This window comes from Aotus nancymaae, unplaced genomic scaffold (assembly GCF_030222135.1).
Source record: "Aotus nancymaae isolate 86718 unplaced genomic scaffold, 86718_ANA_hifiasm-v0.15.2.pri h1tg000039l, whole genome shotgun sequence".
In the NCBI taxonomy this organism is placed as follows: Eukaryota; Metazoa; Chordata; class Mammalia; order Primates; family Aotidae; genus Aotus; species Aotus nancymaae.
In genome coordinates, this window is record NW_026988453.1 from 8,714,663 (window position 1) to 8,736,067 (window position 21,405).

The window sequence follows — 21,405 nt, forward strand, 5'->3', positions numbered from 1 at the left end:
GTTTGGGTAGAAGCGCATGTGCGCTGTGGAGCGCCCCCTCCTAAGAAGACCTTCCCTGTTGGGGCCCTCAGACTGTAGTAGCCAAGCCCACTGGGAGTGCAGGGAAACCAGACCTCCGTGATTAGGTGCCACAGAGCTGAGGCACACCTCTCCTTACAGCCTTCAGGAGGAAGCAGAGATGAGAGCGGCCCGGGGCCACTGTGCCCTTCAGCCTGCACCAAGCCCCACTCCCCGCCGATTTTTGTTTTGTTTTCTTGATCCTTGAAGTCAGAGGACGTGGGTGGAATCGCCATTGGCCTGAGTTCTAACCAATCATGGCTCGCCATTAACTCTTGTGGCACTTCGGGCCAGTTCAACTGCTTGGCTTGGCCTCAGTTTCCCCTTCTGTAAAATGAGAGTGCAACTAGCTGAACTAGCCATTCTGTAACGCTTCTTGGATGATTCTCAATTGTCCTGTGGGGGTTAATTCCAAAAGGACATGTTGAATTATCCTTTGGGGAGGAAAATGGGAATGATGGCTGGTAACAAGGGCTGAATTCAGGTCCTGGAGGGGTGGGAACTTTGTCTGGAAAGGTAAATGACAAGTTCCACTGGATGGGTAGAAGGGGGGGCCGAGGGCTACTATTGTCAAAAAATGACCACCAAATTCTGTCCACGTACTCCCGTTTCTAGGGCGCTAGGTACTGGGAGGTACCTAGGAGCGGTAGGAGCACTGCTTTTAGAGCTATAGGCAGGCGCTCTCAGTGAACCACCCCCGGCGCCTTGGTGTCCTGGGGTGATCCAGTCCAGTAGGCCTCATCCCCTAGCCAAGGCTCTCAGGGCCGGCCTTAGAAACGAAACAGGAAGAGGCACTTGGACCCTGGTTCCCAGAGTGGGAGAAAGGGGTGGGCACCCGGGCAGAGGGAGCCCTGGGGATTGGCAGCAGCTGTGGGCAGGGCGGGAGTGCCGGGGGCGGAGTCAACTTGTACATGTGAAAAACTCTGGCGGGGGCCGGGCATTTTCCTTCCTCCTCCTCCTCCTCCTCCTCCTCCCTCCTCTTCCCCACCTTCCTCCACTCCCTCCCTTCCCCTCCCCTTCTACCTCCTCCTCGGCCAGCTCAGGTTGCAGCTTCTCTGGGGACCCGCTCACCTTTCCGGAGCAGGGGAAGCTGCCCCTTGCCCGGGCGGGGACCCCAGCAGGGCGCAGGGCACGGCGCCCAACCCCGCGGCACCCCGGCCGTTGCGGGCGGGATCGGGCGCACCGCGGCCCTCAGGACAAGCGCGGTGAGTCCCGCGGGGCGGTGCGCCGGGGAGGAAGGGGGAGGTCGAAGGGGGGCACCGCGGCGCCGGGTTTACGGAGCAAAGGTAAGCGGAACGGCTCTTAAAGGCGCAGTTTGCTTTTGCCCTGGGGCGAGAGGTTGGAGGGAAATACCGGAGCGGCGAGGGGAGAGCAGAGATCACGAGGCGTGTACTGTGTTGTGTGTTAGGGTGCCAGGGGTGCCCTGGAAAGGCCACTCCTAAGTTCCAGGTGCTTGAGAGGGAGGGCTATTTTGCAGTCTCCGACCCCGCGACCCCCCGCCCCCAGGGAGTCTCCGGCTGGGATCACTCTGGCCCCTTGGCTCCCGTCTGAACCCTACAAAGCAAAGTTTTCCACCCAGTTCCGAACCGGGTGCTTTCTAACCGCCCTTCATTCTGGGATGGGCAAGGGTCAGGAGTCTTCAGGGACAAGAGGGCCCGAGAGCGTGGGGCCACATCGCCGCCTTGAAGGGCTTCCTAGGGCTCTGGTGAACTTTCCAGAGCGGCAGGCAGGGGTGGGAGGCCGGAGCCCTGGGAAGAACGTGGAAGGACACGTGAAGCCCTGCAGGTCCCAGGTCTAGGGCAGGCGGGGGTCTGGGGAATGCCGCCTCTTCTCTCTTTCAACCCCGAAAGACTAAAGGGCAGTGCCCCCCTCCAGCCCTCATCGGCAGGCGACAGGGGGTTAATGCAGCAGTGGGAAGGGGGGGCGGTGACCTGTTGGCCTAAGGAGATGTGCCTTGAGGATTCTGCTGTAATCAAGGGAGACCATCAGGAATCTGAAATCAAAAATCGGGTCTGGGCTGGAGGCCTCTGTTTTCTCCCTTTGGCGGCGGGGGGGATTCCCTGGAGGTGTCTGCAGACCTTGTGCTGGGAGGGAGTTGGTTGCAGAGACAGTGAGGGGTTTTCTGTGCAGCAGGGTCAGCACCCTCCTAGGCACCAGCGGCCTCTCTTCCTTCTCTCTGGGCACCTCCGCGCAGGCAGTCGGAGTGGGAGGACTGATGCTGTGGGGTGGGAGGGCCACTCCCTGGAACCTCTTCTGCGCTGCCTGCTGCTGTCTCCCCTTCCTCCCCACCCCCAGCCCAGCCCTCCGCAGTTCCCCAACTGTGGCCTGGGCCCTGTGACTCACTCACGCCACCGGCTTGCCCCTCCTGTGTCAGCACCCGGTGAGCTTCGGCATGTTCATGTTCGCGTGGCATTCCCCACCCGGGCATGGGCACGCAGCACATTCCTGGACACTAGCCTGAGAGGATGCCTGGAGTGCCTGGTGGACTGGCACGTCCTCAGAGGTCCCCTGCCTTTAGCCTGGCCTTGGGAAGGGATTGTGAAAATGGTGCTGAGGGTCGGTGGCTCCAGGTCTGGGTTTGCATCCTGAAGGCGTTCCAGAGAGAGGGTCACCTTGCCACAGCAAAGCTGCTGTCTCGGGTTACCCTGTCCCAGCCACCTCCTGTGCAGCTGAGGAGCCCGTGGGGCTGACCTCCCCTACCCTTCATCTGGGGTGAACCTGACCATTAGGTTCCCAGGATTCTCCCCACTGGGGCCCCAGCACTCTCCCCATACCCTGCCAGAATGGAAGCAGCTCTCCACATGTGCCAGAAGTTCTTTACAAACTTACTGGGGGGTCCCAGAGGCAGAGTACACTTCATAAGTTATATCCGATTTCTAAATGCCTTAGTGGGCACCATTTGTTGAATATGTACTGTGTGCCAAGCAGTGTGTCACAACTTTATGAAGTAGGTATTGTTATCATGCCCATTCTACAGGTGAAGAAACGGAGCCTCTGAGAGACCAACTTTCCCAAGGTCACACAGAAGTGGGACCCAGACCACTTCCTTCTGACCCCAAGCTCCTGCTCTCAACCCCTGCCCCATTATGGGGATGTTCTGCCCCACTTTGGGGTTCTCTGGTCTGCATTGGTCCTCAGGAGGAGGAAGAATGGGGTGGTGCTCCAAGTGTTGAGGCTCCCATCTGTCTGTCCTGCAGCAGGGAGAGCCAGGCTCCTCCACTGGGCACAGAAGAGAGGGCACCAGATCTGAGGAACAAATAGGTTCTTGGTCTGAGATCTCATGGGATCAGGCAACCAGTCCTGCAAACCCCTGCTCGAGTCTCGAGGAGATGGAGATGCCTTTCAGGCTGCATTTGCTTCCACTACAGACTCGGACTCTGTCCTCTGCCTACCTGGGCCTTCCTACACTTGGGAATGCATCCCACGCTGTAAGACAGAGTCTGGCTTGACTCTCCCCAGTGCCTACCCTAACCAAGCCTCTACTTCCTGGGATCACCCTGTTGGGACTTTTGTCCGGCATCTCCATCTATCTGTCCTCCGATTCCTTCTTTTCTTCTGTAACTGAGCTTGAGATCTAAAGGCGAGGGCAAACCTCTGGCCTTGGGGAATCCAGCTCCAGCGTTTGGTAGCTATGTGACTTCCCCTCACCAGCACACTTGCGAGCTTCTCCTAGCATCAGCTCCCTCATCTGTAAAATGAGGATCATAATAGAGAGGGCTGTTATAAGATTTAAATGAAAGAATGCACAGTGCCTGGTATGCAGCAGAGACCAAATAACTGGTAGCTCTAGTGGCTGGCGGTGCTTGTTTGGAAAGGAAATTTCCTAGTGATTGCACCGTGGCTGATCTAGAGACCAAGGTAGATTTTACCAGCCCCATCAGGCCAAACCCTTAGTTAGACAGAATCTTTACTGCTCTTCCAGGTTAGGGAGGAGGGCTCTGTGTACGAGAATAGTGGTGGTGATAGAGGGATGGGTTGGATGGAAATCTTGAGCCAGGAATGGTTTTTTTTTTTTTTTTTTAAGATGAAGTCTTGCACTGTTGCCCAGGCTGGAGTGCAATGGCACAATCTCTGCTCACTGCAACCTCCGCCTCCTGGTTTCGAGCAATTCTCCTGCCTCAGCCTCCTGAGTGCTGGGATTACAGGCGCCTACCACCACGCCCAACTGATTTTTGTATTTTTAGTAGAGATGGGGTTTCACCATGTTGGTCAGGCTGGTCTCGAACTCCTGACTTCGTGATCTGCCTACCTCGGCCCCTCAAACTGCTGGGATTATAAGTGTGAGCCACTGCACCTGGCCTAAGGGGGCCAGGAATCTGTGCTGTGGGCGTCCTACCTTCTAGCAGGTATGAGTGAGTCAGGCTGGAGCTGGAGAGGCAGCAGCCTCCTGCTCTGAGGAGCCTCTGGCAGGGCCTTTTTTCCCTGGGATAGGAGGACCCTCCCCTGGTACTTATGTTCTGCTCTGTTGTCCAGAGTGAGTGGCTGGCCTGGTTCCAGGCCCACCTGATTAGTCCACCTTTGGGAAGAAGTCACATTTCTCTTCCTTGGCCCTGTGTCCCACCATAACCCCTCTGTCTCCTTTCCTGGACTTTTCACCTTTGCCTTCCAGGCGTTCCCTGCTGAGTGGGCACTTTCCCACATCCAGCGGGTAGGAGCAGACCAAGGTTAATCTTGTCCTGGCTCCCACAGCTGCTTACACACACACACGTGCATGCACACCCGCACACAGGCTGGGTTCACCACAGCTCAGGCCAAGGATCTGGGACCCAGGATCACTACAGAGCTGGTAGCTGAGCCTGGCTGGAGCTGGCCAGTGGTTCAGTGGCAAGTCTGGAAGAGCGAAAGCCGTGGGCGCATCTCCGCCAGACCTCCTGTCTGAAAGAGAGCCCATCTGCTCCTAGAATCTCCACAGCTACATCTGCAGAGGAGGAGGGGTAGTGAGGCAAGTGTGAGGTTTGGTTTTAAACTGAAAAGGGAGGTGGGCGGATTGCTTGAGCCCAGGAGTTCGAAACCAGACTGGGCAACATGGCAAGACCCCATCTCTACAAAAAAATACAAAAATTAGCCAGGTGTGGTGGCATACGCCTGTAGTCCCAGCTACTGGGGAAGCTGAGAGGGGAGGACCGCGTGAGCCTAGGAGGTTGAGGCTGTAGTGAGCCATGATTGTGTTACTGCACTCCAGCCTGGCCAACAGAATGAGAACTTGTCTCCTGCAAAAAAAAAAAATTGAAAAGGGTCTTGGGCTGGGCATGGTGGCTCATATCTGTAATCCTAGCACTTTGGGAGGCCAAGGTAGGTGGATCACTTGAGGCCAGGAGTTGGAGAACAGCCTGGCCAACATGATGAAACCCCATCTCTACTAAAAATACAATCAGCTGGGCATGGTGGTATGTACCTGTAATCCCAGCTACTCAGAAGGCTGAGGTAGGAGGATCGCTTGAACCCTAGAGGTGGAGGTTGCGGTGAGCCGAGGTCTCGCCACTGCACTTCAGCCTGGGTGGGTGAAGAAAAAAGGGGGTCTTGAAGCGAAGTTCCCTGACAGCGTGAGTAACCCTGGTGAGACCAGACACCCTGCTCTGGGAGACATGGGCCAGAACTTTTGAAAGGACAATGGTGAGATCCTCTTTCTTGATAATGATCCCAGCCTGTGAGCCTCCCTACCCCATACCATTAAATAAAAGTCTTCCCTAGAGATGATAGGGTGGGAGAAGACAAGATGACCCAATAATGGCTGGCTGCTGCACTCATGATTATTTATATGTTGAGTGTATGTCTCCTGCCTACCATGGGTGGAGGCGGTTTGTGGACTTTGGGGTTAGTTCAAATCCTGCCTCCTCCACTCAGTAACAGGTTGCCTTAGGTTAACTCATTTGCTCACCCAGGTTTCAGGTTCCTCATTTATAAGGTGGGAGGATAATATTATTATCTCATGTGCTTGCGAGGACTCCAGTGAGATAATGTCCACCCAGTAGCTCTTTTCTTGCCTGATGTCATTATCGAGGGCCGGTAGCAGAGTTAATGGGCTACATTTGGTGGTTCTCAGTGCCTTTGGCCCCACTTGATATTTTTCTGAAGTCTGGGTCCCTGCAAACATTAGGGCTCAGGCCCCAAACTGGGAAGAGAACTTTATTCTTAAAGTGTTTCAGGCCAGGTATGGAGGCTCACACCTGTAACCCCACACTTTGGAAGGCCCAGGTGGGTGGATCACCTGAGGTCAGGAGTTTGAGACAGCCTGGCCAACATGGTGAAACCCAGTCTGTACTAAAAATACAAAAATTAGCCAGGCATGGTGGCAGGCGCCTGTAATCCCAGCTACTCCAGAGGCCGAGGCAGGAGAATTGCTTGAACCCAGGAGGCAGAGGTTGCGGTGAACCAAGATTGCACCGTTACACTCCAGACTGGGTGACAGAATGAGACTCCGTCTCAAAAAAAAATAAAACTTTTTTTTACCCTCCCTCACTCTGAACACTGTTCTCCATCTTATCATTATTGAGGGAAGACAGAGCTCCAGAAGAATTCCTGCCCTCACACCTCACTTCCCTAAAGAAGCCTGCCCTTTTCTGCCTGGGGAGTCTCCTCAGGAACCAGACCTTCTTCTCTTCTCAGTGAAGAGCCCAGCGTGACCAGCCCAGCGGGGGACAAGGCTGTCTGTCCCACATCCTGGCAGGACCCACTGCCTGGAAGCAGGTGGGCGGTAGGTGTTTTGCTGGTGGGCATCACTCTAGACAGAAGCAGTGCCAGCTCCCAACTCTGCCTGCAGCATGGGATAAGGCCAGGAAAGGGGTCACAGAGACCCTCCCTGATCCTGCCATGGAGCCCAGCTGGCATAATCCCCTGCAGTGGCTGGGCTGGGTGCCACATTCTGTGTGGGTGCCAAACCTGACATGGCTCCTTCCCCAAGGAAGGTGGCCCTTGGGTAGGCTGCAACTTTCTTGGCTGTGGTGCCCAATAAAGGGAGTGCCCATGCAGTCCCTTCCAACCCTGCACAGTCAGAAGCCCACGTTGTAGTCCCAGCTCTGCCCTGTCACCCTCAGTGGCCTCAGGCAGATCGCTCACCTTTCTGAGTCTTGCCTTCTTTGGCTAAAACATGAGGGCACAGACCAGGAGATTTCCAAAGTCCTCTCTGAGGCTGCTGGTCTGAGGTTCTGACTTGCCAGTCCTGCTAACGAGGCAAGTCGTGTGCTGGTGCCCCAGGAGGGGCTCAGCTTTCTCTTCCTCCAAACTTCAGAGCCAGGGGCTTCCCTCAGCTGATGTCTGGGTACGTGGTCCCTGCCGTGCTCAGATGGGCAAGGAAATCCTGGAAGGCCTCACTCCTGTCAATTAGGAGGAGAATAAGTACCTGGCAAAGAAATGGATGCTGGATTCAAACACTACATGGGCCCTAGATGCTCAAGGCCAGGGGTTAGCAAACCATGGCTCTCGGCCAAGTCCTGCTTGTTTTTGTATGGCCCATGAGCTAAGAATGGTTTTTACATTTTTAAGTGGTCGGCAAAAAGTCAAAAGAGGAAAATAACATGTTGTGACCCGTAAACATTTTATGAAATTCAAACATTAGTGTTAATAGTAAAGTTTTACTGGTGCGAGGCCAGACTCATTCATTTACATCTTGCCCGTGGGTGCTTTTGTGCTACCAAGGCAGAGTTGCAGAGTTGCAACAGAAAAGACGGCCCGCAAAGCCTAAAATAGTGGCTGTCTGGCCTCTTACAGAAAAAGCTTGCTGACCCCTGCTCAAGGTCATCAGAGTTCTCTCCAGGCCTTGCATTAAACGTTCCAGGATCTCAATCTAAAAGTACTTTCTTTTCATTTAAAAAGAAGTGTTGCTCTTGTCTTCTTATGTAAGCAATAGATGTTCATTATGGAAATATTAAAAGATGCAGATAAGTAAAAAGACATTAAAATCACCCATAATTCTACCACCCAGGGATAACTACTGTTGGTGTTTTGACTTACTGCCTTCTGGGTTATCTCACAGTATGCTGTGTTTATATGTGCATGCCTATGGCACGTGTGTATATCCTGCATATGTACAGGTTATTTATTTATTTATTTTGAGACGGAGTCTTACTCTGTCCCCCAAGCTGGAGTACACTGGCGTGATCTCGGCTCACTGCAACCTCTACCTCCTGGGTTCAAGCAATTCTCCTGCCTCAGCCTTCTGAATAGCTGGGACTACAGGCGCGTGCCACCACAGCCGGCTAATTTTTTGTATTTTTAGTAGAGATGGGGTTTCACCATGTTAGTCAGGATGGTCTTGATCTCCTGACCTTGTGATCCTTCCGCCTTGGTCTCCCAAAGCGTTGGGATTACAGGCGTGAGCCACTGCGCCGGGTGACCTACAGCTTTTTACAAACTGTACCCATCTGTCCTCTTTGCTTAAAAACACATCTTGGCTGGGTGGGGTGGCTCACACCTGTAATCCTAGCACTTTGGGAGCCTGAGGTGAGCAGATTGCCTGAGCTCAGGAGTTCAAGACCAGCTTGGGCAACATGGTGAAAGCCCATCTCTATTAAAATACAAAAAATTAGCCAGGTGTGGCATCGTGCGCCTGTAGTCCCAGCTACTCGGGAGGCTGAGGTAGGAGAATTGCTTGAACCCAGGAGGCAGAGGTTGCAGTAAGCCAAGATAGCGCCACTGCACTCCAGCGTGGGTGACAGAGGGAGACACCATCTCCAAAATACTTAAAAAATACACACACACACACACACACACACACACACACACACACAATCTCAAACTGAACCCTTTAGGGGACACCCAGTCAGGGTGCCTAGCAGGCAGCTGGACCCAAGCATCTAGAGCTCAGGGGCTTGGTGGAGCCAGGGCTACAGATCTGGAGTCATCAGCACATGGGTGGTGGTTTCCCCTTCGGGAGGGGATGAGGTCACCCAGGAAGCATGCCCAGAGGGGAAGAGCAAAGGGCCAAAGAGGGAATTGTGGGAGTGTTGACATTCAAGGGACAGGTAGAGGAAGTGAGTCTACCAGACCCAGGAGGGAAGAAGAAGTAGGAAGAGACCCAGGAGGCCAAGGGAGTGGAATCGGAGACCCAGGGCCCAGGACCGTGCCTGGCGTGGAGCAGGTAGCTGTGAAATGAGTGAGTGATTTTGAGGGGGCTGAGTCCTGGTGAGTGAGTAACATTGATAAAGGACATTTAGAGAACAGTTGAACAACTACGAGATGTTTAGAGGCTCCCTGGGGGAGGCCATACAGGCCAAGAAGGCCTCCTGGGCCCAGCCCGGCGGGAGGGAGGCCATGCGGAGTGTGAGAAGGGAGGGGCGGGGCAATCCAAGTACCAGAAGCTGGGAGCTGGTCAGAGGAGCCCAGTGGAGTTCTCGGCGGTGACATGAAGCCGCTCTTCTAAGCCCGTCTCTCAGATTGGGACGAGGAAGGTCAGAGATGATCTGCCAGAGGTTCCTGTCAGAATGTGGGCACTGGGCGGCATGGGCCAGCCTGGTGGGGTGGAGTATAAATAGGAATATGGTTTAGAGATGCTGGGAAATCCTCCCCGTCCCCTCCCTCCTCATGAGACTGAGAGGTCCCCAGGGATGCCAGGCTCAAAGGCCCCTGCCATTCTGTTGCCAAAATTGGGCATGGAGAGAAACCCAGAGACAGGACTGGAGGTCCCAGGACAGGCCAGCAGGAGAGCTGGACACGGGATATCAGGCCGAGAGAGGGCTGCTGCGTGGGGGAACTTGACACTCTTCATTTCTTCTCCGATTTATTGTGTAAAAGATGGTGGGCGTCAGTTTCTGTGCCAGAGCAAGTGGAAGGAAACAGATGGAAGCTGTTTCCTCTGAGATTTAAGGAAGACCTAAGGAAAGGCTCCAGAGTGTGGGATCTCAGAAACACCGGGCGGCTGGGGAAGGACCTTCCTTGAGGGTCTTTAAAGAGGACTGCTAAAAGGCGCAGAGAGGGCCTTCTCTGGCTGGGAGAGTTAAGGCGGGCCTTCACTGGAGGCAGGAGGATGTGGGAGATGGAGGCCGCGCCTGCCCCTTGCTCTAGTCTCTGGTCTCTGGTCTGGGATGTTCTGTTCGCCCAGGACCAGAGCTGACAGAAGGGCACCTTGTCCCATCTGATCACTTGGCCAGACTGAGCCTCCTCAGAGAGTGCAGACCGGCTTTAGCTGGGCCCTCAAAAAGGGTCAAAGGAAAATACCAGAAGATGCAATACACACCTCTCTTCCTTGAGCCTCAGGAAGCCCAAGGGCAGCAGAGTGGATATTAGTAGGACTGACGTGGAGCCACACAGAGGTCCCCATAGCAGGATGAGTAGCACGTTGGTTTCCTCTTAGCGCCCAGCCCACGTGCTTGGGTACCAATCTGAGACCCAAGAGAACTGAGGAGGAAGCATGCCCTGGGGAGTGTGGGGCTGGGTGACTGGACAGTCTAGGCTTGTTCTAATGTGCACAGAAAGAGGACAGGGCCAGGCCTACCCCAGTCACACTCAAGTCCTGCCTAGGACAAGAGCTGGCCTAATGAGAAGAAACCCCTGGAAACAGGTCCCTGGCCTGCCTGAAACTGGAAAGAAAGGCACCAACATGTCTTGCACGTGGCAGTGTGTCCTGGATCTTAAAAGTGACATAGGAATATGGTTTAGAGATGCTGGGAAATCCTCCCCATCCCCTCCCTCCTCACGAGACTTAGAAGTCCCCAGGGGTGCCAGGCTCAATGGCCCCTGCCGTTCTGTTGCCAAAGTTGATCATGGAGAGAAACCCTGAGACAGGACTGAAGGACTTCACGGTCTTTGTCTCTGAGGGGTCTGACGTTTATATATCTGTAGAGGAAAGAGACTTAAATAAGTCATTATGATACAGTGGCTTGATGGCCTCATTCATTCCACAAATGCTGGGTACCTGGTGGGCTCCTTACTCCGTGTAAGGTACCAGGAAAACAAAACTGTTAAGGCCCCGTTCCTGTCCTGAAGGATCTCACAGTCTAGGGATGAGTGTGTGCTGGCTGCTGTGGAAGGGACGAGGAGGAAGCATTTCATTCTACCTAGAGGAACGAGGTGTGGTCATGCGCAGCCTCCCAGGGGAAGTGACCCGTGAGTTGAGTTTGGGAGTGGTTTTGCCGAGGGGAAAATTGAGGAAGGGCATCCCAGGCCAAATGACTGCAAAGCCATGGGATGTGAGTGCAGTTTGCTCTGGGAATGCCAAGTACATTTGCTAAAACCAGACCCTCTGGGGAGGGGTGAGTGCTGAGACTCAAGAAGACAGGGATCCAGATACAAAAGGCCTGGTCTGCCAGGCTCTGGAGTTTGGACTTTTTCCTGAAGGCAGTGTTAGCTTTGAAGGATTATATTTTTTCCTTTTCCTTTTTCTTTTTTTTTTGAGATGGAGTCTTGCTGTCACTCCCGGGCTGGAGTGCAATGGCGTGATCTCGGTTCACTGCAATCTCTACCTCCCAGGTTCAAGCAATTCTCCTACCTCAGCCTTCCGAGTAGCTGGGATTACAGGTGGGTGCTACCATGCCCAGCTGATTTTTGTATTTTTAGTAGAGACAGGGTGTCACCATATTGGCCAGGCTGGTCTTGAACTCCTGACCTCAAGTGATCCGCCTGCCTTGGCCTCCCAAAGTGCTGGGATTACAGGCATGAGTCCCCGTGCCTGGCTGCTTTGAAGGATTTTAAATGGGCAAGTGACATCATCAGAAAGCAGCTGAGAAAGTTGTCTAGGAGGCTGATGGCAGTTGGATTGGAGGCCAAGTATTATTCTCAGTTAGCAGCAAGGAAACAAGCATGGAGTATCTTCCCAGGTCACAGCCACTAAATGGGGTTTCTTCCACAACACCAAACTGCAGAGAATTTTGGAGAGCAGGGCTGGACATCATGTGTTCTTCACTGCAGGACGTTTCTGGTTGGACTGAGACGCTAGGAGACAATGGCACATTTGTCTGGAGCAGGGGTGACCCTGAGCCCCACTTTGCCTCCTGAGCAGACATCCAACAGGTTTGCCCAAATTGCTCCTGGAAGGCCTTCCCCGCCTACTTCCTGCATTCCAAACAGAGGCTGTGGGAATGCTCTTGGAGCTCTGGGACCATCCAGAGCATCTGTTCGTTGGCAGGGTGACTGCAGTCCTGGCTATCCTCATTTCTGGCCACCCCGAAGGTGCCAGGCTGGGGCAGGGCGAGGTTGTGAAGAGGCCCCAAGGCTTCTGCTGCCTCCGAAGCTGCTCTGGGCAGCTAAGGGGTGACTGGCTTCCCCTGAGGTTTGTCACAGATTCCTGGTGACTAAGGCCTCCAGCTGTGCAGAACAGGGTCAGCTGGAGGATGAAGGAAGAGATGGTATCTGCAGGCTCCCTGCAGGCTCCGTTCTCCCTGGGAGGGAATATCTCTGAGGTCCTAGCTCATGACATCTGCAAACTTGGTCAGCCTCGGCCTCTAGTTCTTTGAAATTCACCCAAGGCCCCAAGTGGCTGAGTGACTGAGGTGGGGGCAGGGAGTGGGAGACAGGGTGTCATAGGGATCCTGGCTGGCGGTCAGCCTTTGTGACTGAGGGGCAGATCCTCTGGGCTTCAGAAAGTAGGCAGCCGCAAGTTATACCCTCCAACCCCTGCCCCGCCCCTGGGCCCACAGAGACCAAAGTTGAAAAGAAAAGCAAAACAAAAGAGGGACTTGGGGATGCATCTACCATGTGCCTGGAACACAGCAGGTGCTCACATGGGCCTGTAAGCAGACATGCGCCTGCTGTGTGCCACCAGCACCAGGCATAGGAACCAACATGTTCCAGGTGAGGGAGACAGGTGAAAAATCACGCCCCACTGAAGGAGGGGCACCTGGTGGTCCTGGGGCATTGAGTGGGAGTTGGGAAAGCATGTGCAATCAACGTTGGGGAGCCCCAGCAGGAAGTTCTGGCCGGCTGGTATGTGCCTGGGAGGAAGTGGCTGGAGTGGCTGAGAGCTTTATGACCTACCTGGGCAGGGATGTAGGAGGGGAGGCTGCGGGGCGTCTTCCTGCCCACCCTGCAGCTCCTCAGTGCGACTCAGCTCCTTCAACTTCCCCCAGCCCCCACTGCCGGGTCAGCATCCCTGGACGCCCATTGCCCTCTTCCCCTGGCACCAGTTGCACGGGGACAGCCCCAGCATTGCCCCCTGCATGCTGTACAAGGCTCTAGAGACTTGGACAGCATTCAGGGGGCAACAGAGAGGGGCAAAGCCAGAGAGGAAGGGGCCCCAGATCTTGAAGGGTCTTTGGATGCAGGCTGGAGAACCGGGGCTTTGTTCAAGAGGAAGGCAAAGAAGTGTCCGGAAGAGGTTTGCTGAGAGGAAACTCCAGGCCTGGCCCCAGGAGCTTGAGAAGTGAAGCTGACTTTCCCGTCCTCTGGTCTACAGCCAGAACTTCCGGGAGGTGGAGGCTGCTTCCCAGATTCCTGGGATGCTCTGCCAACTTCCTTCTCCACCAAGGTCTCCGGGTCAGGGTCTCTCAGGGGCCCCAGCCTTAGGGCAGGTGTTAGATCTGGGGCCTGGCACAGGTGGTCCCAGCAGTCAGTGGGCTGGGAATCTGCCCTCTCTGGGCACTGCGGCCCTGGGGCTGGCCTGGCCTGTGCTATGGAGCTTTCTTTCCTCCCAAGATAGAAGATGGGACTTGTCTGCCAGGAGCTGGGGTTCCTGCCTCCCTGGCCCTACCCCCCTCACATCTGCCAAGAGATGATCCTGCTCCCTGTCTCCTGGCTCTCTTCCATCCTAGGATCCCAAAGTGCCTTGTGATAAGGAAGTCTGCAGGGATGTTTGATGAAGTGTATATATATAAGGCCTCTTTTTGTCTGGGCAGGGACTTGAGAGAGGAGAGCCAACCTTTGCTGGACATCTTCTCTGTGCCAGTGCTGTGTGTTGGCTCCCCAGCATGTCCACCCAGATACCACTGGACATTGAAGATGTCACCTGCCCAACATCCAATTCCTGGTCTTCCCACTGAAACTGCTACTCCCAGAATGCCTTGTGACATCCAGTGACTGTTCATCCCAGCACTCTGGCTGCTTGGCCAAAACCCTACAGTCAGGCTTGACTCTTCTCACCCACAACATACAATCCATCTGCAAAGCTCTTTTGCTCCACCTTCAAAATAGCCTGAATCCAGCCACTTCTCACCACCTCCACTGCCCCTCGCTGGTCCCAGCCACCACTGAGCTCTCTCCCCTGGGCCTCGGCAGCAGCCTCGGCCCAGGCTCCCTGCTTTTCCCTTGCTCTCCTTGTCTGTTCTCAACACAGTAGCATGTCAAAGCCTCAGTGCAATCATGTCACGCATCTGCTCAAACCTTCCTTACCCCTCCAAGCCCAACACAGCTGCTCTGCGCTTCCATCCAGCCTCCTCTTCAGCCACATCATCATCCTGCATCGAACCAGCCTCACTCTGCCTCAGGACCTTTGTCCCTGATGTTCCCTTGCTGACCTGCTTCCCCTAGACCCTGCATGCCTGGCCCCTCACCTTACACCTGCTCCGCCAGGAGGCCTTCCTGACCACCCTACTTAAACTTGCAACTGCCCCTCCCATGACGTCCCTTTCCTGCATGAATCCCCATCATTGCACTTGTCACCATCCATCATCCTGTGTATTAATTCTGTTTATTATCTGCACCCCCCCACCCCTGTTAGAATGTACTAGGGCAGGAATTCATGTCTGTTTCATTCACCTGTGGATTATCAGGGTCTGCAACAGTGCCTGGCATGCAGCAGGTGTTCAGTAATTGTTGAATGAATGAATGAATGACTGGAGCCAAGGGTGAGAGGGGTTTTATAACTTCATTGTGATTCCACAGCCTGCTAGTGGTAGCACCAGAGTTTGAAACTGGGTTTGTTTGGTGTTCAATTCAGAGTAGGAGTGGAGGAGACCTGGAGGAGAAAACAGCATATCAAGCCGAGGCCACAGGGACGGGGCAAGGGTTGGGAGGGCTCCAGGTAGGAGAAGAAAGGAGGAATATGGTCCACGTTTGTGCACTTGGCAACAACAGGAAACGGTTGTGTGATTTTGAGCACGTCATTTCCCCTCTTGGAGGCTCAGCGTCTTCAGCGGGCAAGGGATGGGGATGGAGGGTGTGTGAGCGTCTTCCCTGCTGACATTCTGGGAGGCCAGCCCTGCTCACTGGGTGCACAGTGGCCTCTGGCAAGTGCTGGGTTTCCTCCCAGCCTGGCTCCTCCTTCCTCCTTCTGTGCCACCCGTGGCTCTGGCACCAACAGGAAGTTCTGGGCTGGCTGGTATGTGCCTGGGAGGAAGTGACCGAAGTGGGTTGAGAGCTTTTTGACTTACCTGGGCAGGGAGGTGGGAGGGGAGACTGCCGGGGCTCTGCCTGCCCACCCTGCAGCTCCTCAGTGGGACTCTGTACCTTCAACTTCCCCCAGCTCCCACTGCTGGGCCAGCATCCCTGGATGCCCATTGCCCTCTTCCCCTGGCACCAGTTGCACGGGGACAGCCCCAGATGGCTCCTTGGCCTGGGGACAAAGGCTGTGCTGTGCCTGGCCCTGGGCTGGCCTCAGGCTGGGTCATACTGAGCCCTTCTGTCCCCACTTGGGGGTGAGGGGCAGACAGCACTAAGGTGACAGGCCTTTTTCCTGTCTCCCTTCCCCCTCGACCCCCAAATCGGAGGAGCTGACTCTCCCAAGGGAAAAATGACAGAGGCATCTTGTGTCTTGACCTAGGGAACAACAGACTATTCACTGCCCAGTCTGCCCTGTCACACCCAAGACCCTGCTGGGTTCAATGCCCCGATTGTCCCCAGCAGAGAGAGACATCCACTCTGCTGTGGTCACCACCCCCACTGCCTGCTCCCCTGTTACCATCAGGAAGTCCATCCTACATCTGTCCTCCATCCCTCCATCAGGAAGTCCATCCTACATCCGACCTCCATCCCTCCTGCTACTGTGGCAGCCACTTCCTCTCGAGCTCCTCTCCTGAGGGTGGAGAATAGCTGGTCCTGGTCGCCTGCACTGCTTGGCCCCACATTCCTGCTCCAGTCAGCTGCCCCTGGCCTCACCCTCCCTCCAGCTCCCTGCCCCACCGTCCACCCCATCCCAGGCACAGGCTGGTGGCTCCTTGCTCCTCACTGAACCGTGGGGAGAGCAGGTGTGACTCAGGGCTGGATCTCCTTTGTCTTGCAGAAATGGGGGACCTCCTTTCCAGAGGCCTTTAATGAGCTTCCCTCCCCTCACCCTATAAGCAAGAGCAAGGGTGTGAGCTTTATGGCTGCTACTGGTAGATTCCTGAGCCACAAACCCAACATGCCATCCCATAAATCCCAGACTGCAGGACGGTTTTATGGGGAAGCCCTGTTTTTAGAAGGGGGTGTGGCTGGTCTCCCTCGGTGGAGCTCAGACCTCAGGGAGCCAAGCGCCTGCCTCTCCCACCCCCAGAGAACAACCATGACGAAGCACAGGGACATCAGTTTGTGCAGTGTAGGTGCGCCAGCTCCCAGCAAGGGAGATTCCCTGTCCTGTGGGGGGCCTCCTGCTTCCCTCCCCTGCTCTGAGGGTCCCCCGTCTCAGCACGGGAGGGTAGTCTGGAAGCCTGGGCAGATAGTTGTCCCTTACCTGGACCTCAGATGCTTCCCGGTCACGGCTCCAGATGTACATCATTGAAGATGTTTACAAATGCATTTTCCAAGGCACCATCCTCAGAACCTCAGTTCTAGAATCTCAGGGTGAGACCTAGGAATCTGAATTTTTTTACAGTGCTCCCTGGTGATTCTAATGTTCAGCTGTCTTTGAAAATAATTGGCTCGGTACGGTGGCTCATGCCTGTAATCCCAGCACTTTGGGAGGCTGAGGTGGGTGGATCACTTGAGGTCAGGAGTTCGAGACCAGCCTCGCCAATGTGGCAAAACCCTGTCTCTACTGAAAACATAAAAATTAGCTGGTGTGGTGGTGCGGGCCTGTAGTCCCAGCTACTTGAGGCTGAGGCACAAGAATTGCTTGAGCATGGGAGGTAGAAGTTGCAGTGAGCCAAGATCACGCCACTGCACTCCAGCCTGGGCAACACTGTCTCAAAAAAAAGAAGAAAAGAAAATAATTGATCTGTACAAGGGGCCGTCTCCACTCTCCTATCTTGCTGGGAAATGGGAGTCACCAGGTAGGCATGTCTGGGTCCTCCTGTCACTAGGACCCATACCTCCTGCCACCATCATGAAGCCTCCAGATTAGATTTCTCTGGCCTAGATGCTATACACAAGTGTGAGGCAGGGTGGCTGCCCTCTGGAAGTTTCCTGTCTGTGAGAGTCCTGCAGACAGCAGGCCTGAGACATTGCACAGAGCCATGGAGGAGCAGCTGAGGATGGCTGGCAGGAAGGAGTTTTGGGATGGAGAGTCAGGAACGTCCAAGGCTGGTGGGCTCTGCCAAGGAAGCCGAAGAGGAAGCGCTCTGTTACCTTCTCATCAAAGGAGGCATCACCAGCCCCTGAGTTCCTTGAGAACAGGGACCACCCTTTACTTGCCTCGGAAGCCCTCATGCCTGGCACGATGCCGGTGCATCATAGGTGCTCAGCTTTTATCTGTTTGTTTGTTTGTTTTTTGAGACTGAGTCTTGCTCTGTCACCCAGGCTGGAGTGCAATGGCACAATCTCCGCTCAGTGCAACCTCTGCCTCCAGGCTTCAAGTGATTTTCCTGCCTCAGCCTCTCAAGTAACTGGGATTACAGGTGTGCATCACCACACCCAGCTAATTTTTTTGTATATTTAATAGAGACGGGGTTTCACCATATTGGCTAGGCTGGCCTCAAACTCCTGACCTCAGGTGATCCACCCACCTTGGCCTCCCAAAGTGCTGGGATTGTAGGTGTGAGCCACCGTGCCCGGCCAGTTTGTTGAATGGAACTGAGACCAGGGCCCACTGACAGAGATGGGCCTGCCTAGCAGTGCAGACCTGAGGCCTCCACCCTGAGAGGTGCCAGCCCACTGAAGGAGTGGAGAGCCTGTTCACACTTAGCCACAGGGATCAGGGCGGCTGGAGGGCCACCACTGAGCTGTGTTTGGGAGCAGCCAGGAGCATGTGCTGCCAGACAGAGGGCCCTTTCCAGGCTGGCTGAGGACAGAAGAATGTGATCATTAAGCAAAGCCAACATGTTACTGAACCATAATCCCTTAAACCAGGAGGATTCGCGAAGGGCCTGGTCGCCTTGGCAACTAGGTGCTGGCCAGTGGCGGGGCTGCTTCCAGGAGTGGGCTGTGTCTGGGGCATGGGTAGCATCTGGGAGCGGGTGCAGGGTGGCCCATCACAGGGCTATCCCTCTGGTGCCTTCTTGCCAGCATGGGTGGGAGCTTTTGTGAGCCCTCAAGGGCAGTGTGTGCAGAGCAGAATGAGAAGGGGCTGCACTAAGCGTGTAAGAAACCAGGGGAGGGGAGGGGAGGTGGGACAGCGCTGCTCTGGTTTTCAGGGCAGGAGGGAGAAGGGAGGGTCTGCAGGAAGAAGCAGTTGCATGGGGTCATCGGGTGGCCAGCAGGGCATCCTCTAGTTCACAGGGCACGAGGAGCTGGGAAGCCCAAGGAGGAAAGCTTTCACAGCTGGGGGCGGGGGCGGGGCGATGGGCAGAGCAGCTCACCCCGCTCCTCCATGGTGTTCTTGGTAGAAGACACCCTGCCTGCTTGGATGGCTCTGGCATGGGAAGGTCCCAGCAGGGCTTAGGCCTCACCCTCCCTAGGGCTTGACTCTATTTCTGGCAAGCTTCTGTGTTTCCCCTGGGACCGTCCCTGCTCCTGACCTCCCATATTTCAGCTGGAGAGGAGGGGCAGCTGGGCAGCTCTGATGCACTCTTCCCTTCCCTCCTCCCTTTCCTCCCTTGCCTCCCGGGGCATGCCAGAGCAGAGACTGGCAGGTGTCAGTACTGGAGGTGAAATGAGGTTTGGTCCCTATCATGTCCCAAGGGTGTTGGCCAAGCTGAGGTTCACTTTATGGGCCTTGGTCAGTAAGATTTACTGGCTGTGGATACATTCAAGCTCTGGCAAACAAGTTAGTAAATTTCTGCTGGCCCGGGGACTGCCTGGTTCTGGTGCCCTCCCTGCCACCCCAGCCCTTCGCCCAGAACTCTGTAGGCCTCCAGCAGCTAAGGGCTCAGGTCTAGGGGCCTTCAGGATCCTCTATGTACATCGTGCCTGCTATTAGGACCAGTACTTTGCTGGACTAGGTGGTCTGTAGAGAACCGCACACGGGGGTGGGGGGTGGGCAGTGCTGAGACTCACTAGGAGGAAGAGGGTGACTGGGAAGAAGAGGGTGAGCACCCACTCTCCGGGGGTGGGGTCAAACTTTGGAGAAGACACAACCCTGGTTCCTGGTGGTAGTGGCATACAGGGCGACAGAGCTTGATGGGAAGACAGCTGAATTCCCAGTGGGTGGAGACCCGGGCTGGTGGCCTTGTTCTCACCTGCTCTTCCCACACCGCCCATCTCAGGGCCCGGCTGCCTGCTCCCTCATGATCATGAACAAGATGAAGAACTTTAAGCGCCGTTTCTCCCTGTCAGTGCCCCGCACCGAGACCATCGAAGAATCCTTGGCTGAATTCACGGAGCAATTCAACCAGCTCCACAACCGGCGGAACGAGGGTGAGAGGTCTGGGCCCACCCCAGTACCTCTCTCACCTTCAGACGTTTCCCAGGCACCTCCCTCCCCTCCCTGCCCGGCGCTTCCCCACTTGCCTTAGGGGAGGAGCACAGGGCTGAGGGTGGGGGGCTACCCTCCTCCCGCTCAGGGCAGAGAGGCAGGGAGGGGAGCTGATGCCTGTCCCCTCAGACCTGCAGCTCGGTCCTCTTGGCAGAGACTCCCCGCAGGAGTGTAGCGCCTTCTCCCCAGCAGACAGCGGGGAGGAGCCGAGGCAGCTGTCCCCTGGCATGCGGTTCCAGCAGCGGCAGAACCAGCGCCGCTTCTCCATGGAGGTGAGTGCCTCTGGAGCTCTGTCCTGGGAAGGTGGCAGGATACACGGACAGGAGTGTGCACAGGAGGGCATGCCTTGTAGCCAGGCTTTGCAGGTTCAAATTCCAGCTCTGCCATTCATTAGCTCTGTGACTTTGAGCAAGTTACTCAACCTCTGTGCACCATAGACTCCTCTTCTTTAAAATGGTCATCATGGATTAGATGGGTTAATCTATGCCAAGTGCTTAGAAGGTTCCTGAACTTAGCAACGGCTAGACAACTTGAGTATTTGTTGTTTGATCCATATGCATGTGTGCAAGTATATATATATTTTTAAAAGGCTAGGCCCGGTGGTTCACGCCTGTAATCTCAGCAATTTGGGAGGCTGAAGCAGGTGAATCACCTGAGGTCAGGAGTTCGAGACCATCTTGGTGAAACTCTGTCTCTCCTAAAAATACAAAATTAGCCAGGCGTAGTGGCGTATGCCTGGAATCCCAGCTACTCAAGAGGCTGAGGCAGGAGAATCCCTTGAACCTTGTAAAAACACAAAACTCTGTCTCTACTAAAAATACAAAAATTAGCCAGGCGTGGTGGCGTATGCCTGGAATCCCAGCTACTCAAGAGGCTGAGGCAGGAGAATCCCTTGAACCTTGGAGGCAGAGGTTGCAGTGAGCCAAGATTGTGCCACTGCACTACAGCCTGGGTGACAAGAGCGAAAATCCGTCTCGAAAAAAAATAATAATACACATACAGAATCAGTGCCCGTAAGGGTATGAGATTTATGTGGCACAGATGGCAGTACTGTGGGCCAGAGAGGCGGCAAGTGACCTGCCTGTGTCAGCACAGTAGCCCCGGGTGCTCACGTGTATATCTTGAGCGCACACTTGGAGCAGCTGTGAGCCTCGGGTCACAGCCTGTGACTGGGCTCTGCGTGGTTGCTCTGCAGGAAAGCTAGGTCCAGAGTGAGAGTCTGGGGCCCACAGCCCTAGCTGCCCTGGAGCCAACAGTGGTGTCCTCATCTCATCCCCGTCACTGCAGGATGTCAGCAAGAGGCTCTCTCTGCCCATGGATATCCGCCTGCCCCAGGAGTTCTTACAGAAGCTACAGATGGAGAGCCCAGATCTGCCCAAGCCGCTCAGCCGCATGTCCCGCCGGGCCTCTCTGGTGAGTCCCAAGAGGGTAAGAGGACACGAGGGTGGGACACCCTCCTCCCTAGCATGGCATATCAGTCCCAGCTGAGGCCTGTATGGGGTTTCCAGGAAGATTCCTGGGCCTCTGGTGCCACCTGCTGGCCTGAGTGCATTCAACTAGATCGTCCTCCTAATCAACATTCATTTCCTAGATGGGCCCCACGTGGGCTGGAACCGGCTCTAAGCCCACACTGGGCCCCGTGGTCTCCATGTGGTTAAGATCAATAGGCCAGCTGGCGTGTGCCTTCTAGTCCTAGCTGCCTGTCAGAGCTGTTTGGGATATCTTACAAAACACAGACTCTAGGCCGTCTCGTTAAGGGTTGGATACGCCTGAGCGAG

The 21,405-nt window shown here is 55.1% G+C and overlaps 1 protein-coding gene across 3 annotated transcripts in view; it reads left to right on the forward strand.

Annotated features, from left to right (window-relative positions):
- The first annotated feature begins 1,320 nt into the window (after positions 1–1,320).
- Positions 1,321–21,405, forward strand: part of CDK18 (cyclin dependent kinase 18) — a 28,248-nt gene continuing 8,163 nt past the window's right edge. The window contains exons 1-4 of one of the 3 annotated variants that reach the window (XM_012459334.3): positions 1,321–1,343; positions 19,419–19,569; positions 19,757–19,899; positions 20,915–21,040. In XM_012459334.3, coding sequence (XP_012314757.2) covers positions 19,440–19,569; positions 19,757–19,899; positions 20,915–21,040 — 399 coding nt within the window. In that variant the 5' untranslated portion in view covers positions 1,321–1,343; positions 19,419–19,439. Of the gene's footprint in view, positions 1,344–8,872; positions 9,149–19,418; positions 19,570–19,756; positions 19,900–20,914; positions 21,041–21,405 lie in introns of those variants that run through there. The other 2 variants (XM_012459333.3, XM_012459335.3) reach the window with 2 other exon arrangements.